General features: G+C 52.8%; 2 protein-coding genes across 3 annotated transcripts; one reads left to right on the forward strand and one right to left on the reverse strand.

The window, feature by feature from the left end:
- The first annotated feature begins 8,364 nt into the window (after positions 1-8,364).
- On the forward strand, positions 8,365-14,175 carry LOC125951540 (Krueppel-like factor 10). The gene is made up of 2 exons (XM_049680463.1): positions 8,365-9,039; positions 11,093-14,175. The coding sequence occupies exons 1-2, from the start codon at positions 8,953-8,955 to the stop codon at positions 12,938-12,940; spliced, it is 1,935 nt and encodes a 644-aa protein (XP_049536420.1). The 5' UTR covers positions 8,365-8,952; the 3' UTR covers positions 12,941-14,175.
- A 6,439-nt stretch (positions 14,176-20,614) lies between these two features.
- LOC125951568 (uncharacterized) lies at positions 20,615-21,888 on the reverse strand. Of its 2 annotated transcripts, XM_049680492.1 has the most exons (4): positions 21,768-21,888; positions 21,618-21,709; positions 21,436-21,537; positions 20,615-21,320 (listed from the first exon to the last, which is right to left on the reverse strand). In XM_049680492.1, exons 1-4 carry the CDS (start codon positions 21,783-21,785, stop codon positions 20,921-20,923), a joined length of 612 nt encoding a protein of 203 aa, XP_049536449.1. In that variant the 5' UTR covers positions 21,786-21,888; the 3' UTR covers positions 20,615-20,920. The 2 variants fall into 2 exon arrangements, with proteins under 2 accessions (XP_049536449.1, XP_049536450.1); XM_049680493.1 differs by lacking the exon at positions 21,436-21,537 and having other exon boundaries at positions 21,768-21,879.
- Between the last annotated feature and the right edge of the window lie 829 nt (positions 21,889-22,717).

Here is a 22,717-nt window from a genome sequence, read left to right on the forward strand (position 1 = left end):
CGTCGACGAGGTCATCAAGACGTTGGGTTGTTTTGTTTACTCATCTCACCCCCGCACAACCCAACATCCGAACCAGTTTCAACAGCAACAGCGTATTGGCGAGGGCCGGTTCATGCCGGAATCGGTCGATCGCGTTAAGAACACTAGAAGCTAGAAGCCGCTTGACCGAATTCAGGACACCAACCACCGAAGGTCAACCCCAACAGCGATACCTCGTGGATTCTGCTTACACTGCCACTGCGTATGTATGTGCTGGTTGGTACGTGGTTTCCATCATAAACAGCACCACAACAACAAAAACCCCCCACAGCAAGGAATTCCGTTGTCAACATCCTTTTTAGATAACGCATCTCGTTTACGGTACTACCTTTTCCGAAAACTACTCCACTCAGCTCAGATTCATTATTTCTTGTCGAGCGAGAGTTAATAGATGCCATGCCCGGTCACCAGCCGTGTATTTCCATTCTCCAGGTGGCCTTTCGGGGTCGTATGCTAATATCGACGGATCGACGGACGGGATAGAAAAATCCCCGTCCGATCACCTGAGCAACCTGTGACGTCACCAAACCCGCTCACAACACTACTCCACGCAAGATCCCGCTCGCATGTGTATGTGTGTTGTGTTTGTAGTATCCATGCGTTTCTCTCCTCAAACCAACTTGATGCAGTTGACTGTTCTTAAAACGCGGAATCTAATTTCGATCAACCAGATGATCCGCAGAACGCTATTTAAATCCTTGGCTGCGCCAAGCCAAGGACGGACCCGGTGGGTGCATAATCACCACACTGTCTGGCCGTGATCGACAGATGAATGGGCCGTGGTCCATCGTGTGCCACAGTCGTGCTGCCCCAACCCACTCGGTCGTGTACCAGCGTCTGTGTGTGTGTCGCGGCGAGGATGTGTGTCCCTGCCAAGCACCTAATAGTCCTGCCTGACGTACCGATCTAACCCGGGCCCCTCCCCCGGTGGGGGAATACTCTTTTGGTTACGATGCCTCGAATCACGAAGTCGATTTGGCACAATTCGATACTGCGGCAATGGGGCGGCCGGCCTGCGTCATCCTCTTCTTCTTCTTCGTGGTCTAGCACACGACGCGCACACTCACACACCACTGCCGGGGGCGCTGTCTTCGACACGACAACGCCCGGTGCGCCGGCTGGTCATGTCACCCACGGAGCACAGATTCCGGTTTCAGTCGATGGTGGCGATGGTGATGATTCATTGGATTGTCCCAGGCTCGCTTCGATGCTTCGATGGCGTCATGACAACTACGTCACATCGTCAGCTCTCCCTCTTTCTCTTTTTCTCTCTGTTTCGACCGTGTGCCGGCTCACAAATTCCTTCTAGCGAGTTCGGGCATCGGAAACCGGTTTTGCCAGCTATTAGCCATCCTGAAGATCTCCACCATCCACCAAACAACACGCCAGTCGCGCGTGCGTCATCGTTGCTGTTTTCGTTTCATGATGATGAGTTTCATATCTTCCACGCCAGCCCCCGGGAGACCTGCCTGTGCTTTCATGGTGATCGCCAAATTCTGCGAATTGTTGTTTACCGCTCGCTCCGTAACGTAACAGGCACACCGGATTGAACCGGTCTCGAGCGCAAACGGTGCAAACAACCGAACCCCACTCCATGGCCGCGGGGACAAACAAACAAATCCGGTGTCACTGTCATCACTTAAGACCTAGAAGCGCCGCCAGCCGGTCGGCCGGGCTTGTCCGATAAATTATCACTCGTGCCGCCGGACCGAGTCAAAAATAAGGCGTTTCCGTCCCACCTAGTAACGAAGTGACCTGCTGTTCCTGTTGGATCGTGCTGCTCCGCTGATGGCTCGATCTGCAGCTGGCCTCGTTCACTCGCGAGAGAGAGAGAGGATCGCGTTCGAGATACGAAAACATACCCAAAACAAGGAAGACCACCACCAGTACCACGACACCGCCATCCATTCGCGACAAACGAATACGTCAGCGTACGTTCTGCGAAATGCGGCGCATAGCAACCCGTCTTTAAAAATGAAACAAGATCATCCGATGCCCAGAGAGCGCTGGTGATGCTGCATGATTCGTTTTCGTGTTTCGAGTGTGCGCTTGCGGAAGAGCAAGCGATGTCAACATCCCATCGCTTCATATCTACGTTGGTCGTTCCCGTTTTTATTTGAATTTCACGGGGACGACATATTTCGTTTGAGATTGTGAGGCAAAAGGAGCAATTCAGCGTTTTATTAGGCTGCATGACGATCACACACACAGTCTGTGTTATTGTCGGTGTTTGCAAAGTGTCCATTCACTCGATTCGCATCGAGAAAGTTCTATCTCTTAATTTTACTTCCAATTAATCCCTCTCTCCAACAAGATGTATAGACCAATTCCGTATTACAGTGTTCCGGGAATGCGACAGCTATTATTATCATATTCCAGACCAAAATTCCAAAAATTAATCAACTCAGCGTCTTCGATGATGATTCATTCGCGGATCTCATCTCACCAACCTCAACGTTAACTCAATGCGAGCAAATTATCGATTTGCAGCGTAGCAGCAAACAATCCGCGACTCGAAAAGAACGGAACGGCATGAAAATCATTAGCCGTGGCCACACGGGGCGAAAACTCTAGCGCAAACGAAAAAATTAATGCCAAAACATTTACGCTTGCCGTTTACATGCTGTCAAACGATTATAGGTCCGTGGAGCGTAAAACCTAGAGTAAAAGCTGTTTGCAAACGGAACTGTTTGCAAGCTCCGTGTGGCCACGGCTATTGGAAAGTTGAAACCCCCCTCCGCCCCAAAACCGATCGATGCCGTGCGAGGGATTCCATTCCAACCACCGGTGGTTAAATCGTTCCTTCCCGGAAAATCCCCTTTAGTCACTTGAGCAACACCACAACGCCTGCATCCTTGGGTGAGGCACCAGGCGACCAGGATACAATCGGCAGTCGTCACACGCCAGAAAAAAGGCGGAACCGCGTCATTGCGGCTTACCCCATTTGGCATCGGGTGTTACATAAGCTTTCCATTTTTCCTGCGGAATGGATCTCAATCGCAAACCGTCCGTCCGGTTGAGCATCGACCGCGCATTGAGTAAGGATTTTGTTGAGTTCTTTTTTGTTTCGTACGATTCCTGGAGCGGCACGAGCGGCTCGAATTGGCTGCGATAACAAGTGAACCACTTTTTGAAAATAGCACCAACGCTAACGGAGCCATTTTCCCGGGAAGTGCTGGTCACGTGACCAGACGCCACGAAACCACGAACCACGGGTGTCACTTTTTCCCGGAAACTGTCGCCCGCTAGGTGGGGTGGTAACCAATTAGACGTGGCTAATAAGACGACGGGACGACATTTAGGACGAAGAAAGGAAGTTTCATTCCCAGGAAACTTCTGGGCACCGTGTTGGTCGTTGGTACGTGGGCCGTTCCTTCGGTTGTTCGTTCGCTGTTTTGGTGTTGTTGCTCGAAAGGACACCGAAAGGACACCGACTCGTTACACCGACTGACGTCATGTGCCTAGCCTGGGATGGTACAGGCAGCACTGGAGGGCTGCCCACGCAATTTCAGGGCCAGCGAGCAGTGCCATTGCCAAGGATAGCGCCAGTGGTACCGGCCGGTCTGCCTGCCTGTCTGCTGGCCGTACCAAGGCAAAGATCAAGGTCCTGCGCATGGTCAGTTGCCGGCCGATGCCTGGTTCGGACCGCGTCGGTGATGGTCCCGGCCGGTTTTTCATTCGGGAAGCGCCGGTCCTGCCGGTAGGATCCGGCCAAAAACCGGCAATGGAACCGACGACGATACGCTCTCAAGGACATCATACCGGGGCCCCTGGTGGTGGTGGTGTTTTGGTGCTGTTTCGTGCGTAGAACCGAGCGGGACGTTGTGACGTCATTCCAGGACCGTCCGACCGCGCCATAGGGCATGCGCGCGTCAGTTTTGATGAATGGAGCCGAACGACAGTCCAGGAGGCCGTGGAGGCGGGGACGGTGGGATTGGGAGCTTTCGGCACACCAGGAGCTCCTTGGAACGGTATCGATTCACGGTGTGTTTGGGTTTTTCACTCCACGCCGGTGTACGTCCGGGCGGCCCGGGAGGGTGGTGCAGCGACGCCAGCGGACTGGCACGTGAAGCTCATTTTGCTTCCATTCCCACGTTTCCACTCACCCACCCACCCCTTGGTCTACCGACTTTTCCCGATTGACGTCAATGCTGCGCCAACTGCGGCGGTGAAAGGAAAATGGTTTCATTCACTATATGGTACGTCCCGGCGTACGCCTAAGAGCTCTTCCGAGGATCTCTCGCCCGTCAGATCTCGGTGACGAAGGAACAATGGGCGCTTGGTTTTCGGAACGAAAGTGGACTACTCTTGTAGTAGAGAGCCTTTCCGAGGTGAGTCACGTATCCTTTGGCTGGGGAAAAAAAACATGGCCATTTAATGGTTCACGTTTGGTCCTATTTGGAGAAACGCATACTTGTCCGCCATACTTTGCCCTTTTGTTACAAAGTTTGACAGCCACCTTGATGCTTTTCCACAGCGGTTCAGTATTGTCCGATTGTGTTTTTTCTTTTATGTTCCAGCAGCACTATGTAGTTGTCAAAGATGTTCCTTTTCCTTGTTTCCTTTTTGACTGCTTGTTACTAAGCCTACTACTACTACTGTTCGTCAACAAATATTGACTTGCTTTCCTGTACTGCTGGGATGATCTGGAAGTCACCCTGCTAGAAGCTGGAAGCTATTTTTGGAATCAGTTTGTCATCAACACCCATTAACCTGATCAGCCGGGGCCTATTTCCGGACGAACGCTCGTAAGGATAGCGGCCCTGGCCCGGCTCACAACAAAGGGCACCTAGACTCCCTAGACCGGAGGACTATCCGGGTCCCCGCGGGTTAGTCAGCGCGGTAACAATATTATCAGCGCGTCTATCATATTCCCCACGGTGCTTCCCACGTCAGGAGGAGACACCCAGTAATAATCGTAAAGCTTTCTCGTCGCTTTACCGCCCGCACACCCGCAACCACCGTCACACTGTGAAGTACACGCGAAGCTCATTCATAATCTAGCGAGCGAAAGGTCGGGCTTGGCGTTGGCAGTAGAAAGCAATCAAGGATCCATAGGTCAACCAGTGGGAGGGTAGTGCGGTGTACCGATAGTCCACGTGTCCGCGTGGGCCGCGTACACATGCACCCACGTAAAGCCGCGCACACACGCACACGCACACGCGTCCAACTTTTCCGTCCCAAAAAAAAAAAGGGAGCAAGTTTTCCCGGGCGCACATCAGAATTGCTACGGAAATGGAAGCTAGGCCCATTTCTCGTCGTTTGTCAGCACGCGCGCGGGCTTGCTGAGCGATTTGCTTCGCGCTTTTCACGAACTCCACTCTGACGTAAACCGTAATGAAGGGGGGATGGAAAATGGCTCGCTCTTTTTTCCCGGTAGGGTGGGCGGTATTGGCTGTTATCTTCCACCGTTACCACATTCCACGCAGGGCTCCATGAGGGCGCGCGGTGGTACGTATGGTACGATTTGCGTCAATCGTCGGCCTCGCGAAGCGCGTGGGCTTCGCGCTTTTCCGATATTTTCATCATCCGGCCGGCTCGGTTCGGTTTCCACCCTCTAGGGTCTAGGGTTGACCTTTCGTTTCGCACCATCGACGCGACCATTTTCCTCCCCCGGGCCGGGTGGGCATTCCCTCGTGACCGAGTGGGGGACGTATTTGCGAAATGCTCGTGCGCCAAGGTGGTCGCGTAAGAAGATATGACGACCGGGTGTGTGTGTGACCGTCGAATGCGCATGCCAGCGCCAAGCATTTTTCATGAATGAACGTGATTCGGCTTGGGGTTTACGGATCGATACTTGAGTCAGCAAGCGGATAAGAACATCCCCCCACATTTGGGGAAAGTATCATGAAATAGCGAGTAGCCTGGATGTGTTGGTGTGACGCACACGAATTCAACATTCTAGAGCACACATTGTTTTAGAACCATCTAGATCGCAGGTAGAGTACAGTAAACCCGGCAAATGTAAACCCCGCATATTATCGATCCGTCTACCAGAGCCTACTATGTAGCTTCTAATTAAAATAGAAAATGCAACATCATCATGTTCTCCTCGTGCATTCTCGAAGCAAGCGGAGTTCCTTTGATGAGTTTTTGTCGGGGGGGCTTGCACACACCTTCCCAGGCGATTGCATCAGCTTTGCGCCACTCTAGTAGGGGTGTCCTTGTGACCACCGCTCGCATCGCTCTCCGTTGGGCTGATAAAGTAAGAATTCGAGCATTACTCATCCGTACCGCCATCCGCGTGGCCTATCTACCATGGGGTAGAAAACGAATTTCACAATTCGCTTGTTCTATACTGCTAAACCGATGGAGCCGCTCCGGGCCTGAAAGCAGATAGACCAGCAAAGAGAACCTGTTTCAACACGCGCGCGCTCGCGACGTCCGCGACGTCCGCGTCATCGTCGTCGCCGGCGTCGTCAGCGGCCGCTGAAAACACACCTCCCTTGTGTGTGCGTCTGGCGGAACTCGAGCCGCCGGCCTTTTTGTGTGTCGTAAAATCCGCCTTCCACCGCCATCTGTTGTTGGCTCACTCACCCGTGCTGCTGTTTTTTTTTGCGAGCCGACAGTCACGCGCGCGCGCTCGCGCGCACACACACACACCGCACGGACGCGAGCGCGCGCAAACTTCATTCATAACAGCGCGACGCGCGCTCTGGCTGCATACGGCGATCTCGCCTACTTCGCGGAGGCTATGACGTCACGACAGCAGCAGCAGCAGCAGCAGCAGCAGCAACGGCAAGGGAGGCCTTGAGAGTTGCCTTGCCTTGCCGGCGCTTTCGGTTTCGGCTTTCGGTCAGCCGCTGTTCACGTGAACCGAACAACGAGCGAGCGAGCGAGCGCGCGCTCGAAGCTGTGACGTACGCGCTTCGAAGCGACGACGACGACGTCGGCGACGACCATCGTCGTGCCGTGCCCCCAACGAGTGGAGCCAATGTACCAGATAGGAACGGGCAGCCACTGTTCACGTGAACAGCGAGTGATGCCGGTCAACCGAGTGCGTGATCGCATCGTTCAAGGTTCACCTTCACACACATACACACGAACGGACACACACACACACAGGCGCACTGACACGACCGTACGCAATGGAAAACAGCGGCCGCTTGTAGCACGCGCGGAATACCTCATCGCTGTTGCTGCTGCTGCTGTTGCTGCTGGTGGGCGGGTTGATGAGCGGACACACACATATCAGAGCTTTGCGCGCTCGGGGTGTGTACCAACCACCTTCCCCCATTAACAGCCAGCGGCGATAGGAATGCGTCGTCGTCGTCGTCGTCGTCCCATGTTTGTTGCTGACATCTTTTTTCTGTTTTGCGGCGCCCGATTACACCAACGCACTTTACCCCACCATGACGATGATGATGATGATGATGATGGTGTGGAGGAGTCAGTGATGTCGACAGTGAGCCGCTTGCCCCGTTTGACGTCACTGTAACGACTCATTCATTTCGTCGTCTAGAGAAGCCTCGAATTATGAATGTAGCCTGATACCGTTCTGCTCCTGCAAGCGAATGCTGATGCTTTGAAATGCAAAGTCATCCGCAAATCTGTTCGACCACCATATCATGTTCCAAAGAAATGGCCACTGACGTGAAAGGGAATGACACGCCAAGTTTTTGGGGCAGTTGATGCAGCCAACCGCCGCGTTTAGACCAGAAATGTATTTTAATCCATCGGGATCGTGAGTACAAAGTCCATGCGATGCTGCCGCCGCTGCTGCTGCATAGGGAAATCCCCGGTAAAATCTGGGCCGGGCGATTACGATTACTCATCAGCTAGAATCCTGCGATGCTGCTGATGGTCAAACGATGGTGGTGGTCGATACCTTGCCGGCCGACGGTCTGTTTCCCTAAAAATAATTAACCCACGCTGACCCAGCGCCCATCGTCCGCCCAGCGCCACAAATAGGCACAAACCCGCGGTGTGGCCGCCTCCCCCCCGATGAGTGTGCGGTTATGGCCGGGACCGACCGGACCGGCGGGTCATTGAATGGCACACGGAATCGCACAAATCGCGGAACAACATGAATCCGTCCTTCCCTGCCGTGGGTAGGAGATGAGCTCACGCGATTCAGCAACCTCCATCAGGCGCGCGCGGGTGCGCACACACACGCACACACGGAGGCACGTGCATACACCCCAAGCGAAAAACCCCCGGAACCCGGGAAACGCGTGCGCGGTCCATATCATCATCCGGCCATTGGGATGACAGCAACAACAACAACGACAACGCGAATGACGACAAAACCAGTTCGAACACGAAGCGACGCGACCGAGCGCAACCCGAACGCCACCGACGGAACGTGCCACCGGCGGCGCCATTCCGAACCACGCTTTCAGAAACGCGCGGCCCCTTTAAGCATCGACATCGACACTGAACCGCGTTTTCACTCGTGTGGTCTCGAACCGAACGGACGTCGTCGTCCTCGTCGTCAAAGCAAGCGTGTGTGTGGCGTTCAAGAAGAACGACCCCAAGAACGGCGGAAATCCAAAGTGAACCAAGAGTGTGATCTGTAGTTAGTGCCAAGCCAACTACTCCATAAGTGAACAAGAAGTTTAGCGGAAAGTAGAGTGTGTACTACAAAGGATACACCACAACAGTGTGTTGGTAGTGTTGTGGTAGTGGTTCGTGTCCAGTTCTTCTAAGCGGCAGACAACAAAGAAGCAGACGGTACGCCTGCACCACGTGCACAAAGTGCCGGAGATTGGAAGTTCGAAGTTTAAGTTCAAATTCATGTGACAACACGGTTGAGTTGAGTGTTGGTTGTGTGAGTTTGTGAAGTGAAGTACGGTTAGTAACACAAAGAGGAAAAGCATAAACGCCTGCCAGACTTGAACTTGGACAAAGGCACTAGACAATATCGGAGGTGAAACAAGGTTTCGCGAAAAAGAAAAACCGGAAGTGCAAATCATGGAAAACACAGCAGCCGTACTACTGTCGCCGCCAGCAACGCCTCCATTGCAGGACACCAGCCATCGGGCGGAGGAAGAGTTGAAGGTAAGCATCACACGATGTGGGCATCATATCAATGGCCGTGTGCGTGGTCCTTCGAGAACGATCAAGAGTGTGTTGTGCGGTGCGGTTGGGAAAGAATGGCACCAAGTGGTGAAATTCGCGGCATGCGTGCGTGTCTGCGTGTGTGCCTGTGTGTGCTTGTGTGTGACGGTACTGCAACAGGATGTCTCAAGATCGATCACAGGAATCGTGATTCGCGCTCGCGCGTGCGTATGTATATGTGTGTGTGTCTGGAAATTAGTGGCAAATCATGGTTGCTAGGAAGTGACTAGGGAACGATGGATTCGCACACCGCACGATAAACGCCATGATCCGAGTAGGTCGAGACACGATTAGTATGATCCCCGGTGGAAGGCGCACACCCAGAATTCATGGCCTGCTGTAGGAGTGGGGAGCACTTTGGTGGCCCCGAGATGCGCTATTTTTAAGCTTTATTTTTTTTTTTGCAACGGCGCGCTCTCTCCCTTTCGCGTGGCTATCACGCGTTCTGGTCATGATAATTCGGATGAAATGGTCCCTCTTTTGATGATGGTGGTAAGATGGTGGATCACATCTGCTGGCCGCTAGCTGGCTGGTTGGCTGGCAGGCTGGCAGGCTGGGTCAGGTGTTTTCTGTGGGTGACACACGCTGCTGGTACAGGATGCACTCGCCGTTTTCATCGGTCGTGTATAAGTGCAAGTTCGTGACCTGACGGGGCTGGATAAAAATAGAACCATTAGCCACTGCCCACACACACACGCGCGCGCGCACACACACAGTCTCCGGAAAGGGGTGTGAGGGGGGGAGGGGATTCCAACAATCCTCGCCCCCGCGCGAGGTTTATTCCAAATCTTCTCTCTTTCTCTCTCTCGGTAATCTGTAATTAGCGGAATCCACAAAAAGTCACGAAATGCTGTGCGTGTGTGTGCGCGCGTATGTGTGTGTGGCGATAAAGATGACGTGCACGTCAGCAAAATTCCACGAAAAGCAATCCCACACCACACACCACCTCCACGACGGGCTGCTGGGGCGCCAGAACCGTCGTTAGAACGTGTGCGAGTCAACGGCTTTTACCGTGCCCCCAACCCCCCTGTGTGTGTGTCTCGTAAACCGCTGCACACACATTCCACACAAGCCCCCCTAAAGAGAGGAAGCCCCGCAAAGTGTAGCCGGGCATAAAAGCGGCGGCCATCTCGTTCGCGCCCCTACAAAGTTTGAACACAAACAGCATGCCATTGCGTTCACTCCACCAGCAGACGACGACGACGACGACGACGCAAACACGTCTGATCACGCTCGGATCACGCAGTGGCCCGGGTGGAATCAGCTGCTGTTCACGTGAACAGCCAGGCCACGGACTTTGGACCGCGCGCCGACCGAACCGAACACTCGACCGACCGCGCGCCGACCGAGCGAAACGCTTGAGGAGGATGACGTCGACGATGGTAGGCAGACGCAGCAGACGATCGTAGCATGCGTAGAGCTGGGCTGTGGCTGTGGCACTGGTGTGTGTGGTGTGTGTAAGGTGTGTCTCGTCGTGCGGTGATCTTTCGCGAACCGGATTTTTTTCGCTTTTTCGCGCGATTGCGGGCGACGCTCCCCATCGTTGTAATCTCCGACCCACCGGGAGGCATATTTTTCGGGAGCTCAAGGCGCTAGCAACGGGGTGGGGAGGGGGGGGGGGTGAATTGGACCGATTAATGGGTGCTGCCGCCATCGAACGACGAACGACGAAGAGGGGCTTACTCTGGATCTCGTGCCTCCTGATAAGCCAGGGCCAGGTTTTGACCAGTTGGCGTTCCCCGGCATCGGATGGCATCGATAATCAGACCCCTACGAGGCTACTAGCACTCGGTGAAGGTCGGTGACGAATGCACACACACACACGCACGCGCGCACACACAGAGACATGCACGCATCCAGTGGGTGCTACGTGACTCGGTCGACGTTCGCGGCTTTACGGTGGATGGCGATGAGGAGAAGGTTCCTGTCTTCGTTCCTTTGTCTAATCTTCTTCCCTTCTTTTTCTCTCGCTCTCTCTCTTTCCCGGGTTTAGATGAATAACACCGTAAAGACGGCCTTGAAGCGCAAACTGGAAAGCGCAGGAGGGCCCGGCAGTGTCAACAGTAGTGGTGGTGGTGGTGGTGGGTGCGAGGCCAGCACAAGGCCAACACACTTTGTCACACCGAACCAGTCGGACGCGTCGGAGGATGAGTCGGATCTGCCACCGCGGAAGCGCCAGTACGTACGCAACCCGGACCAGCTGGAAACTCATGCGGCCCAGCAACGGCAGCTGCAACGTCAACAGCAGCCGCAGCCGCAACAACAGCAAGAGGAGCAACAGATGCTCGTGTCCTCCTCCTGTGCCCCTACACCGCCCCCTTCCGAGTGTTCCGGATCCGAGGATGAGAATACCAAGTCCGGTTCGGATGAGGAGCGGTCCTACTTCCAGAATGGAACCACACCGAACCACCCACAGACCCTCGCCTCCTCGTCGCCACAGCCACCACCCGTGTCCCGTGCCAGCGTCATCATGCGCATCAACAAGGACGGTTCGTGCACGAAGGCGGCCAGTACGAATGTTGAGTCGGCGGAAGACTCGAGTGCCGCCGCCGCCACCATGAACATCTTCCGCAGCTACAAGTACAAAATGGGCCCTCGGATGTCCCCTCCACCGGCACCCATTGCCAGCGGTTCGCCAGCACCGTCGCCCTCGTCGTCGGAGTGCAATGACAGAATGGAGAAGGAGGTCACCATCAAGGAGGCGACGACAGCTTCGGTAGCAACAGTCGCCGTCGCCCAATCATCGCGCTCAGTATTCGGTGGCAACGGGACAGTAAGTAAGCGGAAGAAGAAGGAAAGCAGCAGCAGCACGATCTCGACGCCCTCGCCGGTGGCACCGATACTCCCGAAAACGGCCACAACCTCGTCCGGAACCACTACCCTTCCTGTGATAGCCCCGAAGATTGCTCCGGCATCAACCGCGCAGCTGATATTCGCCACACAGAATGGGTTCTTCCTGGTGCCACCGCAAAATCTGCTCCTCGCTGCTGCAGCTCCTCCCCAGTCGACGATCCCCAAGGCCGCCATCATCAGCTCGTCCTCCGAGAACCGTAGCAGCAGCAGTGTCAAGTCATCCCGGAGCACATCCTTCAGCGTTGCGCTGGCAGAACGTCAGCAACAGCAACAGCAACAGCAGCAGCAGCAGCAGCAACAGTCCGTGAGCGGTGCTTCGGCCCCAGAGCCGAACAACAACAACCAGCAGTCCGGGGGTAAAGTAGAGCGTCGCCGAATCTACGAATGTGATCATCCGAACTGTGGCAAGAACTACTTCAAATCGAGCCACCTGAAGGCCCACCAGCGAATCCACACCGGCGAGCGGCCGTTCAACTGCAAGTGGCCCGACTGTGGCCGTCGGTTCTCGCGCTCCGACGAGCTATCCCGCCACAAGCGGACGCACACGGGCGAGAAGAAGTTCGTCTGTCACGTCTGCGATCGCCGGTTCATGCGTAGCGACCATCTGTCCAAGCACGTAAAGCGTCACAACAAGGATGGTGGTGCCGGCGGCAGCAACAAATCCCACTCGAACGGTGGCTCAACCGGACGTCGACGTACAGCGGCGGCGGCGGTTGCGGTTGGGGGCGCGGTCACGATCGGATCGGAGCAGGCGACGGCACAACAACCACAGGCGGCTGCCGTGGCGATCCTACCGGCCGACTTCACCATGCGTGCTCTCTATCATCATCCGGCCGGTGCTTCGCCGATCCCTCCGCCGTCGGCGATTACGGCCCCGGTCGTTTTCCGGCCGGCGCCATCTTCACCGCAGCAGCACCCACTTCCGCTCGTGTACCAGCGCCGTCGTAGCCCTGCAGGAGAAGAAGAGTCAGAGGATGACAATCAGTAAATCCGTGGCGTCTGGGGGGGTGTATTATCATATCGTCGTCATTCGGGTGTGAGTGTGTGTGTGTGAATGCGTGTGGAAAAACAACCATTCCAGTGAAATATTAGAACCCCTGCCACCGCAGCCCCACTCTGCTCCACCACACACACACACACACACACACACACACACACACACACACACACACACACACACACACACACACACACACACACACACACACACACTCACGCGCGCGCACGCATTAGCTGTTTCACTTTTATCACTCTCTCTCTTCTTCTGCTACATAATGCGCGCGCGCGTGTCATCCTCTTATTACAATTTGTTGGGATAGGGATGAGACAGCAGGAAAAATGTGGAAAATCTGAGTGAGAAAATGGATTAGAAAGAGGAGAGAGAGGGAAAGAGAGACTCGAGAAAGGGTGGGTGGGTTCTGCTGTCCTCCTTCGTCTCCTCCTACTCCTCCTCCTCCTCCTTCGGGATTAGGTTATCGGGAGTCTGCTGGTGCGCCATCAGCGCAGCTCGCTCCGCACGCTATCTGTGATCGTTTTTCTCCTATGAAACGGAAAACTCTACAAAACAAAACAACTAGCTATTAGCATTCTTGTTCTCCTTGCATCTTGGGAGGGAAAGTGATGAAATCTGGAGCATTGCAGGAAGAGAAAAAGAAGAAGACTCAGAAATGAAGACTCACCGGAGGAGAGAGAGAAAGAGCGAGCAAGAGGTTTATGGTTCTTTAGTTTCACGGTTCTCTGTTAAGACAGAGCAGCTCCTATGAATTGTTTTGTTATTTTTTCATTACTTTAGCACCCTTGGTAAGCGAGGAAGGTTTAGGAAAAGCCATACACCGATCGAGCCGATGATCGAGCACGATACTCGACCCTCGGTCGCTCGTTGTCGATTCAGTTATTTATTTTATTACTTTACCTATTCGTTAGAATATTATTGCCTCAGTAAGACAACGAATGTTGGGCCTCAGAGCTCAGATGACTGGTGTGAGAGCTAGAAAGAACCAGAAAAAAATGGTGGGAGTAAATGTGAACGTTTCTGGATGCATGTTATTGGGAATTGATGGAAAGAAGTCAAAAGAACAAACAAGTATGAAAAAATACTTAAGAAATACAATATACATTCTCTCAAAACACATCAAATACGAACCTGTGTCTCTGTGTTTTATTATCCAGAGTGGGAATCCCCATAACTCACTTTGTTCTTGAAAGAAACCTAAAATGTACGGAAATGGCATTTTCTCTAACGCGTCCGATGCTGCTAAGGTTCGAGATTCGCGATAACTGCGTTCAGTAGGGTGGCAAATATTGCAAAATCTGTCGCCATGTGAACTAAGGATTGGCAGCAAACTACATTCGTAGAATAAAGTGGCTGCTTGGATGAAAGGGAAATACCGATTCGCTTGTCTTAGCTAGTAGCGGGAGTTCTAAGACATAAAACGCTTGTTGCGTTTATTATGTAATCAGCTTCTTCTTAGAAAATTTGCTCACTTTTCCCTGGGGTTTGGTGTTATCCACAATGAATATGCAATTTGCATCCATTCGTCCATCGTGCTTCCTGAGTCCAGGGGAAGCTGTGCGCGATAGTATGGCTAAGTTGATGACGTCATACCGAGGGATGTCGTATCTAACCGCTCTCGCGTGCGTATGTGTGTGTGGTTAAACGATGAAAGGGTTGCACCGTGACAGGCCAGATGGTCTATCGACGCAAGCGTTGTTGTTCAATGGGATCCATTCTCAGAACGCAGCGATGGCTGCGTTTCTCCGCCGTCATTTCCGGTCTACGCGTAATGGAATGTGGGTTTTCCCGGCATTGCAGGCGACCGCAGCCCTGTCCGGGACTGGTTTTGCGCCTTCCCTATACCGGCCATTCTCATGCTGTCCTCGAGGCGGGTTCGCAAAGTTCGCAACCGTCTCCATAGCAACCGGATTGGAATGGTCCAGATTTGGGGAGCTGCTGTTTTCTCTCGTCGGGGGTTTTTGTGAACGTTCGATGATCGCTGGCGCTTCGGTTACGGGATACGGGAAATACTGAAAGGGTTTTCTTGATCCCTCTTGCCGCAAATCCGCCTGGAACCGGATATACTACTTTTCAAAATACACAAATTCACGATCATGTTTGACGGTGGAAGATCGTTGTGAGAAGTAAGGGTGTAAACAAAACAGTTGTTGCTCACAACACCCAGTAGAATTCGGGACCAGACGTAAACATGTTTACTTCCTTTTCGTCGACGCTCGTGTAGCAAAACCTTGAAACTAACTCAAACAGCTGTTGGTCCAATTCGTGTTAAGGTACCATATCGGGCATGGATTAAGGGCAGGGGTTCCTCATGAGCATTGCGTCGCTAAATACTACCGAAAACCTTTGAGCGGTTCCGTGACACACAGAGAACGTAGTTGCGTTTTGGAACCGCGAGCATCACTTTAGTGATCACGCATCGAACTCGTGCAGGAGGAAGCGTGAGTTATCAAATGTGAAGGGCGATCTGCCAGCGAAGGGCGTGCCATCACAAGTCACTCAAAGCGTTTTGCGCATCTCGCGGCTACTGTTTTCGAGTCGATTCCTTGGAATCGAAATCAGAACGCTTTGCATTACCTTTATTTACCTTTTTCCATCATCAGCACACCATTTGGGGGGGGTATTCGATCAACCTCTCGAATGAGCATAAGGGGCTGGAGGTGCGCGAGCCCCCAGGATTCGCACGGTAACGTGCCAATGACGCGACGCCATTTTCTTATCGCTCGCACCCATTTCGAGAGTGTCATCCATTGATATAAGGGGAGGGTGAAAGCAAAGACCGATAAGCAACCGGCGGTGATCACGCACGCTGCGCATGGTCGCCGCGTGGGGTTCGAAACCGTGGCCGAGTGACCGCGGAACTTCCGCAGCTATGATATTGCTCGGCGATAAAGCTGCAACCTTCAGGAAGGGTGCCCCGTAACCTGCTAGACACGACCTATTTAGTGTCGTAAGGGACGGAGAATGCACGCTTGACCCAGAGAACCGGATTAACACCTTGATCCAATAGATCATCCAACAAAACGAAACAGAGTAACAACCACGTCGATCGCATTGGTGGATGGAACGTCCTAGCCAATGCCATCTTGTCGAACCGAGCCTGCTCCGTTCGTAATGAGCAGTTACATCGATGCAGCAGTCGATCCGGGAGATGCTGGGCTGAACTGAACCCAGAGAGACTGTGTTTACCCTCGACACTAATATATTGCGGCAAAAGCTGCACACATTTAAGCTGCTGTCCTAAAAAAAAACGAAGGGCTTGTCTCTGACACAGATGGTAATCGCGGACACATAGCAAAACATAATCAGCAACGATGCTAATACAGCCAACCGTCTATGGGTGGGGATGAATGGCGCAGCAAACGAGCCACCGACAGGATGTGCAGTTTGCAAACACTGGCCACATGGATAGGCCCTGCACAATCGCTCTAGACGTGGAACCACTTAGATCAGTGTAGCAAAACCCAGCGAGCCCCACGGTGGTCTCACGCCTCTCCAGCGGGCGGTGATAAGAAGCGACATACCCCACAATAGCCAGCACCAGTCATAACTGCAATCGCTAACCTTCTGGCGCGGACCAGGGAGCAATAGTGTTATGACTTGCTGACGTCAATCGACCGGCAGGCCATTTCGGGGTAAACATCGCACTCCAGTTCGGCGGGGGGCCCCGGGAGGCTCACTAGGTGAACGCGTGGGAAAATAGAGACGCGAGTCCGAAGACGCCGCTAACATGACAGCTCCAATAGAGGCAACAGCAGCAGCAGCAGCAGCAGCAGCACCAGCGGCAGCAGCCGATAGGTCAACAGAGGTCAGCACAATAAGCTGATAAGAGGGATGCAGGGGCTGTCTAACAATGTCTGAAAACGAGCTTCTGAGCGAGCTCGAAGCGGTCCAAAACCACGCAACGCAATAGCACCGCCTGTGGACCGCAATCACAGCCCCCCCCCCCCCTCCTCCTCCTCCTGGGTCATTGATAAGGAAACGAGAATGAGGTGGTGGGTGGTGAGTGGTGGTTGAGTGGTCAACTCTGCTAGTGTACCGAGCCGGTTTACCGGTACCGGTGGAGGGGATAGGGATGCGAATAATACGCCGCGATTACTAAAAACAAACAACCACCGACTTCCAGCATCGCACGCCGTAGCCAGTTCACATTCCAGTGCCGTGGCCTCTTGTACCGTACCAAGCTCCCCAGCGACCAAGCACACTAGCGAGTGCACTAGAGCGTATGAGGGGGCGAGTGTGTGTAATCATCGAGGAGGTCATCGTTTCGGTGATAGGCCCACCGCACCACTGGCTGTCCGGCCGCTGCAAAACCAGATCCGCATTGGCCGTGGCACGAGACGTGGGGATCGAGCGCCTGAACTGATAACCAGGATTCACCCCCGGGGGCATCGGGGGACCTTCCCAGGCCAGCCCAGGGAAGCAGATCCTTGCGGATCACGCTTACATCACGTTACCGGAGCGTGATCGGACCCGCTCGGTTCGCTCGTGATGAGCCGCTGTGCGTCATTGAACCATTGGGATTGGGGTTTGGATTGGAATGACTCGCATCGAACGAGGCCCCTCGTCGTCTTACAAACACCTGATAGTACCTCGCGTATGGCGCGTACGTACCACGTAGAACAATCACAACAATCCGGGGGGGGGGGGGGGGGGGGGGGGGGCATCAGATTGGAAGCTCGACTTTCCCCAACCCAACATATCAAGTAAACGAGGGCGAAAACTGATGAAGATGACTCATTGGATTCCCCAGTCCGCGAACTACCACGATGAACTGCGAATATTCTGCAATACTTAGTAGGACATCACAATGCTCGGTTATACCCTCGCCGAAAATCCCCATTCGACCATCTATCGTATGCAGACGAGTCGAAGTACTACTCCAAGGAAACACTCGAGTTGAAGGACACACCCCGCGCGGTGCAGGCGAGGAGTCCATGTCTCGTTATCGGCGGCACCCTCGTTCATATATCCACGCAACCTGCAGAGAGGGGCGTAGCGTTCATCGTCCGACCGACTGACTGACTGACTGACTGACTGACTGACTTTGTCTTGACTCACCGGTTTGGCCGCCGGAATAGGAATCGCGGGGAGTGAAGCCGCGGCATTGAATCCCAAGATCATTGACCGTGCGCGCCGCCGTGGCAAACGACTGCTTCAAGGATGCTGCTGGCCGATTTGCGAATTCGCGCGGCATGCTGCAACCAACCGGAAGAGGGAACGTACGATGATGTGATGTGCCTTGCCTCCTCGCTCTCTCTCTCTCTCTCTCGTCTGTTCGGCTCGCCATTACCTTGGCGTTGGTCATTCCACTCTCTCTCCACGTCGGTGTCGTGTGGTGGGGTGGGCCAAGCAGAAACCACACCAGCACGTTGCCAATGAATAAAAAGCCGGAACAGCCGGAACTTCAACCTTCGCCGGCGGCTGCAGGCAGGTGGGGTGGTTTCCTTATCTCACCGTTCTTTGCTCCTTAAAGCAAAGCGTCTGGTCCATGATCGCTAGAGCTTCTTCGCAGCCTCAGCTTCTCAGCCGTCGTGCGAATGTGGACGACCTAGAAATGCGGAGCAGCAGCAGCAGCAACAGCAATAGCACGCCTCCGCCCAGAGCGAGAGAGGCGATAACCGCGAGTGGATTCGTGAGCCAGCAAGAAGGCCACACGGCATCAGCGCGTGGTACCCCTCCGGAGAGGTTCCTTCGAGCGTACGTGACCTTCCGATCCAATTTCGGTCCAGGCCCCGTAGTGGAGGCATCGGGTTTGTCAGTCTCGTGCTACCCAACAAGTGACCAACTCCAGCTCGGTGATAAGGGTGTCCGGCAGGTTTAAAGGGGCTGGGGCTGAGGCTGCGCTGGCATTGAGCCCGGCCAGCGTCATCTGCCGGCCTTATCGGTTCGTTACCACCCGTTTGCCCTGTTCAGACGCCGTTCAAGGCTACGCTCGTGGCGACACTTTTGGACGCTACTAGCACCGGCATATTTTTTGCTTGCTTCCTTGCTTCTGGCTGTTTGTCAGGCCCATCATGTAAGCCAGACGTTGTAGTTTGTATGTCAATTTACTGTACCGGTTGCGCATTTCGATACATTCATCTGTTGCTCGTACTTGAAGAGATCATCTCACAATATGGTCTTCGGTAGCTTCTAGTTCAATTGGATGCTTTCTCGGCGATGCGCGATAACGCGATGCAGCTTCAGCGATTGGAGTTTATTTTTAGAATATAAATAGACGCGCTGATACGCCGAAGAAAGTCCAATCCGACGACGACCGTTGAACTGATCGAAAAGAAAAACATGGTGACATAAGTTGCAACAGGGTGTGGTGCAGCCGCCTCGCCTCTCTAAAGTAGGTCAAGTAGGACCGACCGTCTGATCTTGTGTGTGTTCTATAAATAATCGTTCTCTTTCGCTGGTTGGGGGCACTATCTTATGGACAGCGTATTGGCTCATCATTATGGTTACAGAACGTTTGTGCTGCTGATGTAGCAAAATTCCTAAAAGTGCTTGCGCGATGTAACCTTCGCACGCACGCACGCAAAGACCTTGTGAGCGGAGACAGACCTCTGCTACACATGACGGCGATGATCCAGCAGAAGGCAACGGTGGTCATCACTCGACTCGGTCGATCCCATCTGCCTCATCGACGCAGATCGACGCTACCCACACACAAAGTAGGCGACGCTACTTCCGCCAAACGACGACGACGACGACGACGACGACGGCGAAGACGGCGGTGACGAAGGCATCTGCTGTAACCCCTCTTCTGGCGAACGGGGACAGGTTCAATGCAATACAGCCGCTGCTGTCGTCGCCATTGCCGCCATTAGTGCGCCACTACGAAAGAACGAAAACAAACGATCGACGACTCCTCGATCTGCATAATAAGCGTTCCTCTCGAGGGGTGGGATCGCCGGCGAAACCGGCTAGAGCTGGTTCGTGCCATTCTACGAAACACACACAGATGTAGACGACGGGAAGTAGTTCCGCACACATCGCGGCAAAATACTATCGCCGTGCGGCGCTTCAACCCTATACGATCGGGTAGAAAGGGGGTTGGAACTCGCGAGTAGCAAAATCGAATTAACATCGTTTTCAAAGTAAGGGCACGGTGGGCGGTGGGCGGGCGGACAGGAAGAGTAGGTTGAAGCTTGATAAGGTGGACAAAAATAAACGACTCCGCTCGACTGGTGGTGGAGTCGTCGTTGTCGCCATCAGCGGCAGTCGTGCTGAACTGGTTTCAGCCGGATCGGTGTTTTTAAAACCCTCAAGTCATGCGGCCCAGTCATGGCGGTTTTTTCCGCTTTTGCATTCTGTTTACACAACCGATACACGCCGTTCGCGGGTTCAGATAGGGGGTTTTTGTATCTGAAATGTTTGGATCTTTCGGCTGATCGGTGGCGTAATGTGGAGAAGGATGTGTGAGGTTGTTGAGTCGGAGTGAGCGAGTGAACTGTGAAATGGTGCGTGCGTGACTACAGGGACATTTCCGTCCAGCGGACGTACCACTACTTGAAGTGAAAGGAAATCCAACTTTCAGGCTTATGGGAAGGAAGATTGTAATAACAACTTCTCGTTGCATCAGATGCTGCCTGGATATTGGATCATGTGATAATAGCCTCTGGTATTGTGTAAGTCTGAGTGACATTCACCTTGTCATGAGCTTTCGATCTATGTGCGCATGTTTTATTGCTATCTTATCACTAAAAGTAGTAGATCCTTAATCATATTGAACCAAAGGTCATTCCCCCATTTTTACAATTTCGTTACTCTAAGCCGCATTAGTGCGTATGTTTTCATTTCACGCATTTCATAATTTGCTCGAATGTTCCATCCATCTGTGTGTAATGAATGGGCGGGATATATCCTATGCCATCGATGTGTCCACTTGAGACATTCTTTTATCGTTGAACGTTGACCAGATTTACACTACTCCTTGGGATCGCCGAAGAAATAGTCCACCTCGTTTCATCCAGCTACCTCCTCCTCGGCACTGGCCTCAAACTCCAGCTTCATTTCGCTGCTGCTAATACCTTCTACGTCGGCCTCGTGCGCCTGAGTGTTGATTCGGTTAAGCGTCATGGAGATATCCGAAGGTTGGCAGAGCAGCCCACTGGACAATTCGCTTTTGTCATCTTTAATAACGGCGTCAATGACCATCGGATCCGCTATCACGGCCGAAGATTGGTGGGTAGCCGTTTCATCAAAGGGTACCACTGACGCCGAGGTTACTATCATTTGGTGCTGCACCTGCTGCGTGGCTTGCAGTTGCTGCGGAAGATGTTGTGGCTGACTGACGACTGGCTGGCGTACAGGCACTCCTGCATCCTCGAACGCTTTCTTCTTCAGGGTTTGTCGTATTTGGGAACTGCAAAGCCCAGTCGAAAGAATGAACGGAAAACCGATTAACACCTTTGCGGTTGCAGTCTGGCGATGAGAACAGATGAAGAAACAGAGGCCACGGCTAGTGAGGCCACACTTACACCGTCCGCCCTTTGATGCGCTGGCTGATTTTATTTAGATCTTCGCTGAATCGGGTTACTGCGGAGCGTAGCATATCTATTTCTTCATCTGTCCACTTGCTCCTTTAGATATACGATAAGGATGGCACATTATTGGCACACGTTCTCCTGGAGCGTCCGCTTCCATTCGCTCGACTACTTACCCAGTAGGAGAGTCGGACGAAGGGTGCAGCTGCATCGTCAGTTCCCCCAAGCTGTTGAAAGCTGCACCGGCCGCGGTAAAGATTTCGCCAACCTAAAAATAGAACGTAATTCTATTTTCCAAACTACAGATATGATTGTGCCTTACTCACCTTGGTTGCAGAATTCATCTTGTGGCCACTTTTAATGAAAATTACCGGCAAACTTGCTGGAAAATCACAGAAAATCGCTCCGGACAAGTTGTTTTGTTTCGTTGTTTTGTTTCGTACTTGCCCATGCAGAATCGGTTCTCGGCGTTCAATCGGTACAGCACAATGAACCTTTCAGTGTGAATGTATTATTATAAAAGTGATACATAACATGTTAAAATACATAAAATGTTATAAAATCACATTTATTCTGATCTGATTTATTTACTGCTTCTTGAAACAAACCCTCCAGAAACAACACCAAAAGTCGCCCTGGTTTGATTGGAACCGGTTCGAAGCCGTTTTTACACCGTCTCATACTGCGTATCACGGAATAGCCGTGGCCACACGGGGCGAAAACTCTAGCGCAAACGAAAAGCCGTGGCCACACGGGGCGAAAATTTGCGCGCAAATTTGCACATTAATGCCAAAATGTTTTCGCTTCGATATGTTTACATGGCCGGGTTGAGGAAATTAAATCGTTTTTTTGAAGAAAAGGATTGAATACACTAGCAATGATCACTCACTGTCGATGTAAACCACAAAAAGAACATATTGTGAGCCCTACCGTTTGCAAAAAGCTTTTACGCTAGGTTTTACGCTCCACGGACCAATAATCGTTTGACAGCATGTAAACGGCAAGCGTAAACGTTTTGGCATTAGCCGTGGCCACACGGGGCGAAAACTCTAGCGCAAACGAAAAAATTAATGCCAAAACGGTTTCGGTTAACCCTTACACGCTGTCAAACTTTTATACGTCCGCGGACTTTTTCGCTGAACCCTTGACGCTATCGAACGCTTTATTTACGAAAATGTAGGTTCTTTTCGTATTGTTTTTGCATTTTTAATATAAATATAACAGCAACAGCAACAAAATCGTTAAAAACTGCAAAATTTATTCGGAAATCAACTTC

The sequence above is a fragment of the Anopheles darlingi genome, chromosome 2 (assembly GCF_943734745.1).
Source record: "Anopheles darlingi chromosome 2, idAnoDarlMG_H_01, whole genome shotgun sequence".
Classification (NCBI taxonomy): Eukaryota; Metazoa; Arthropoda; class Insecta; order Diptera; family Culicidae; genus Anopheles; species Anopheles darlingi.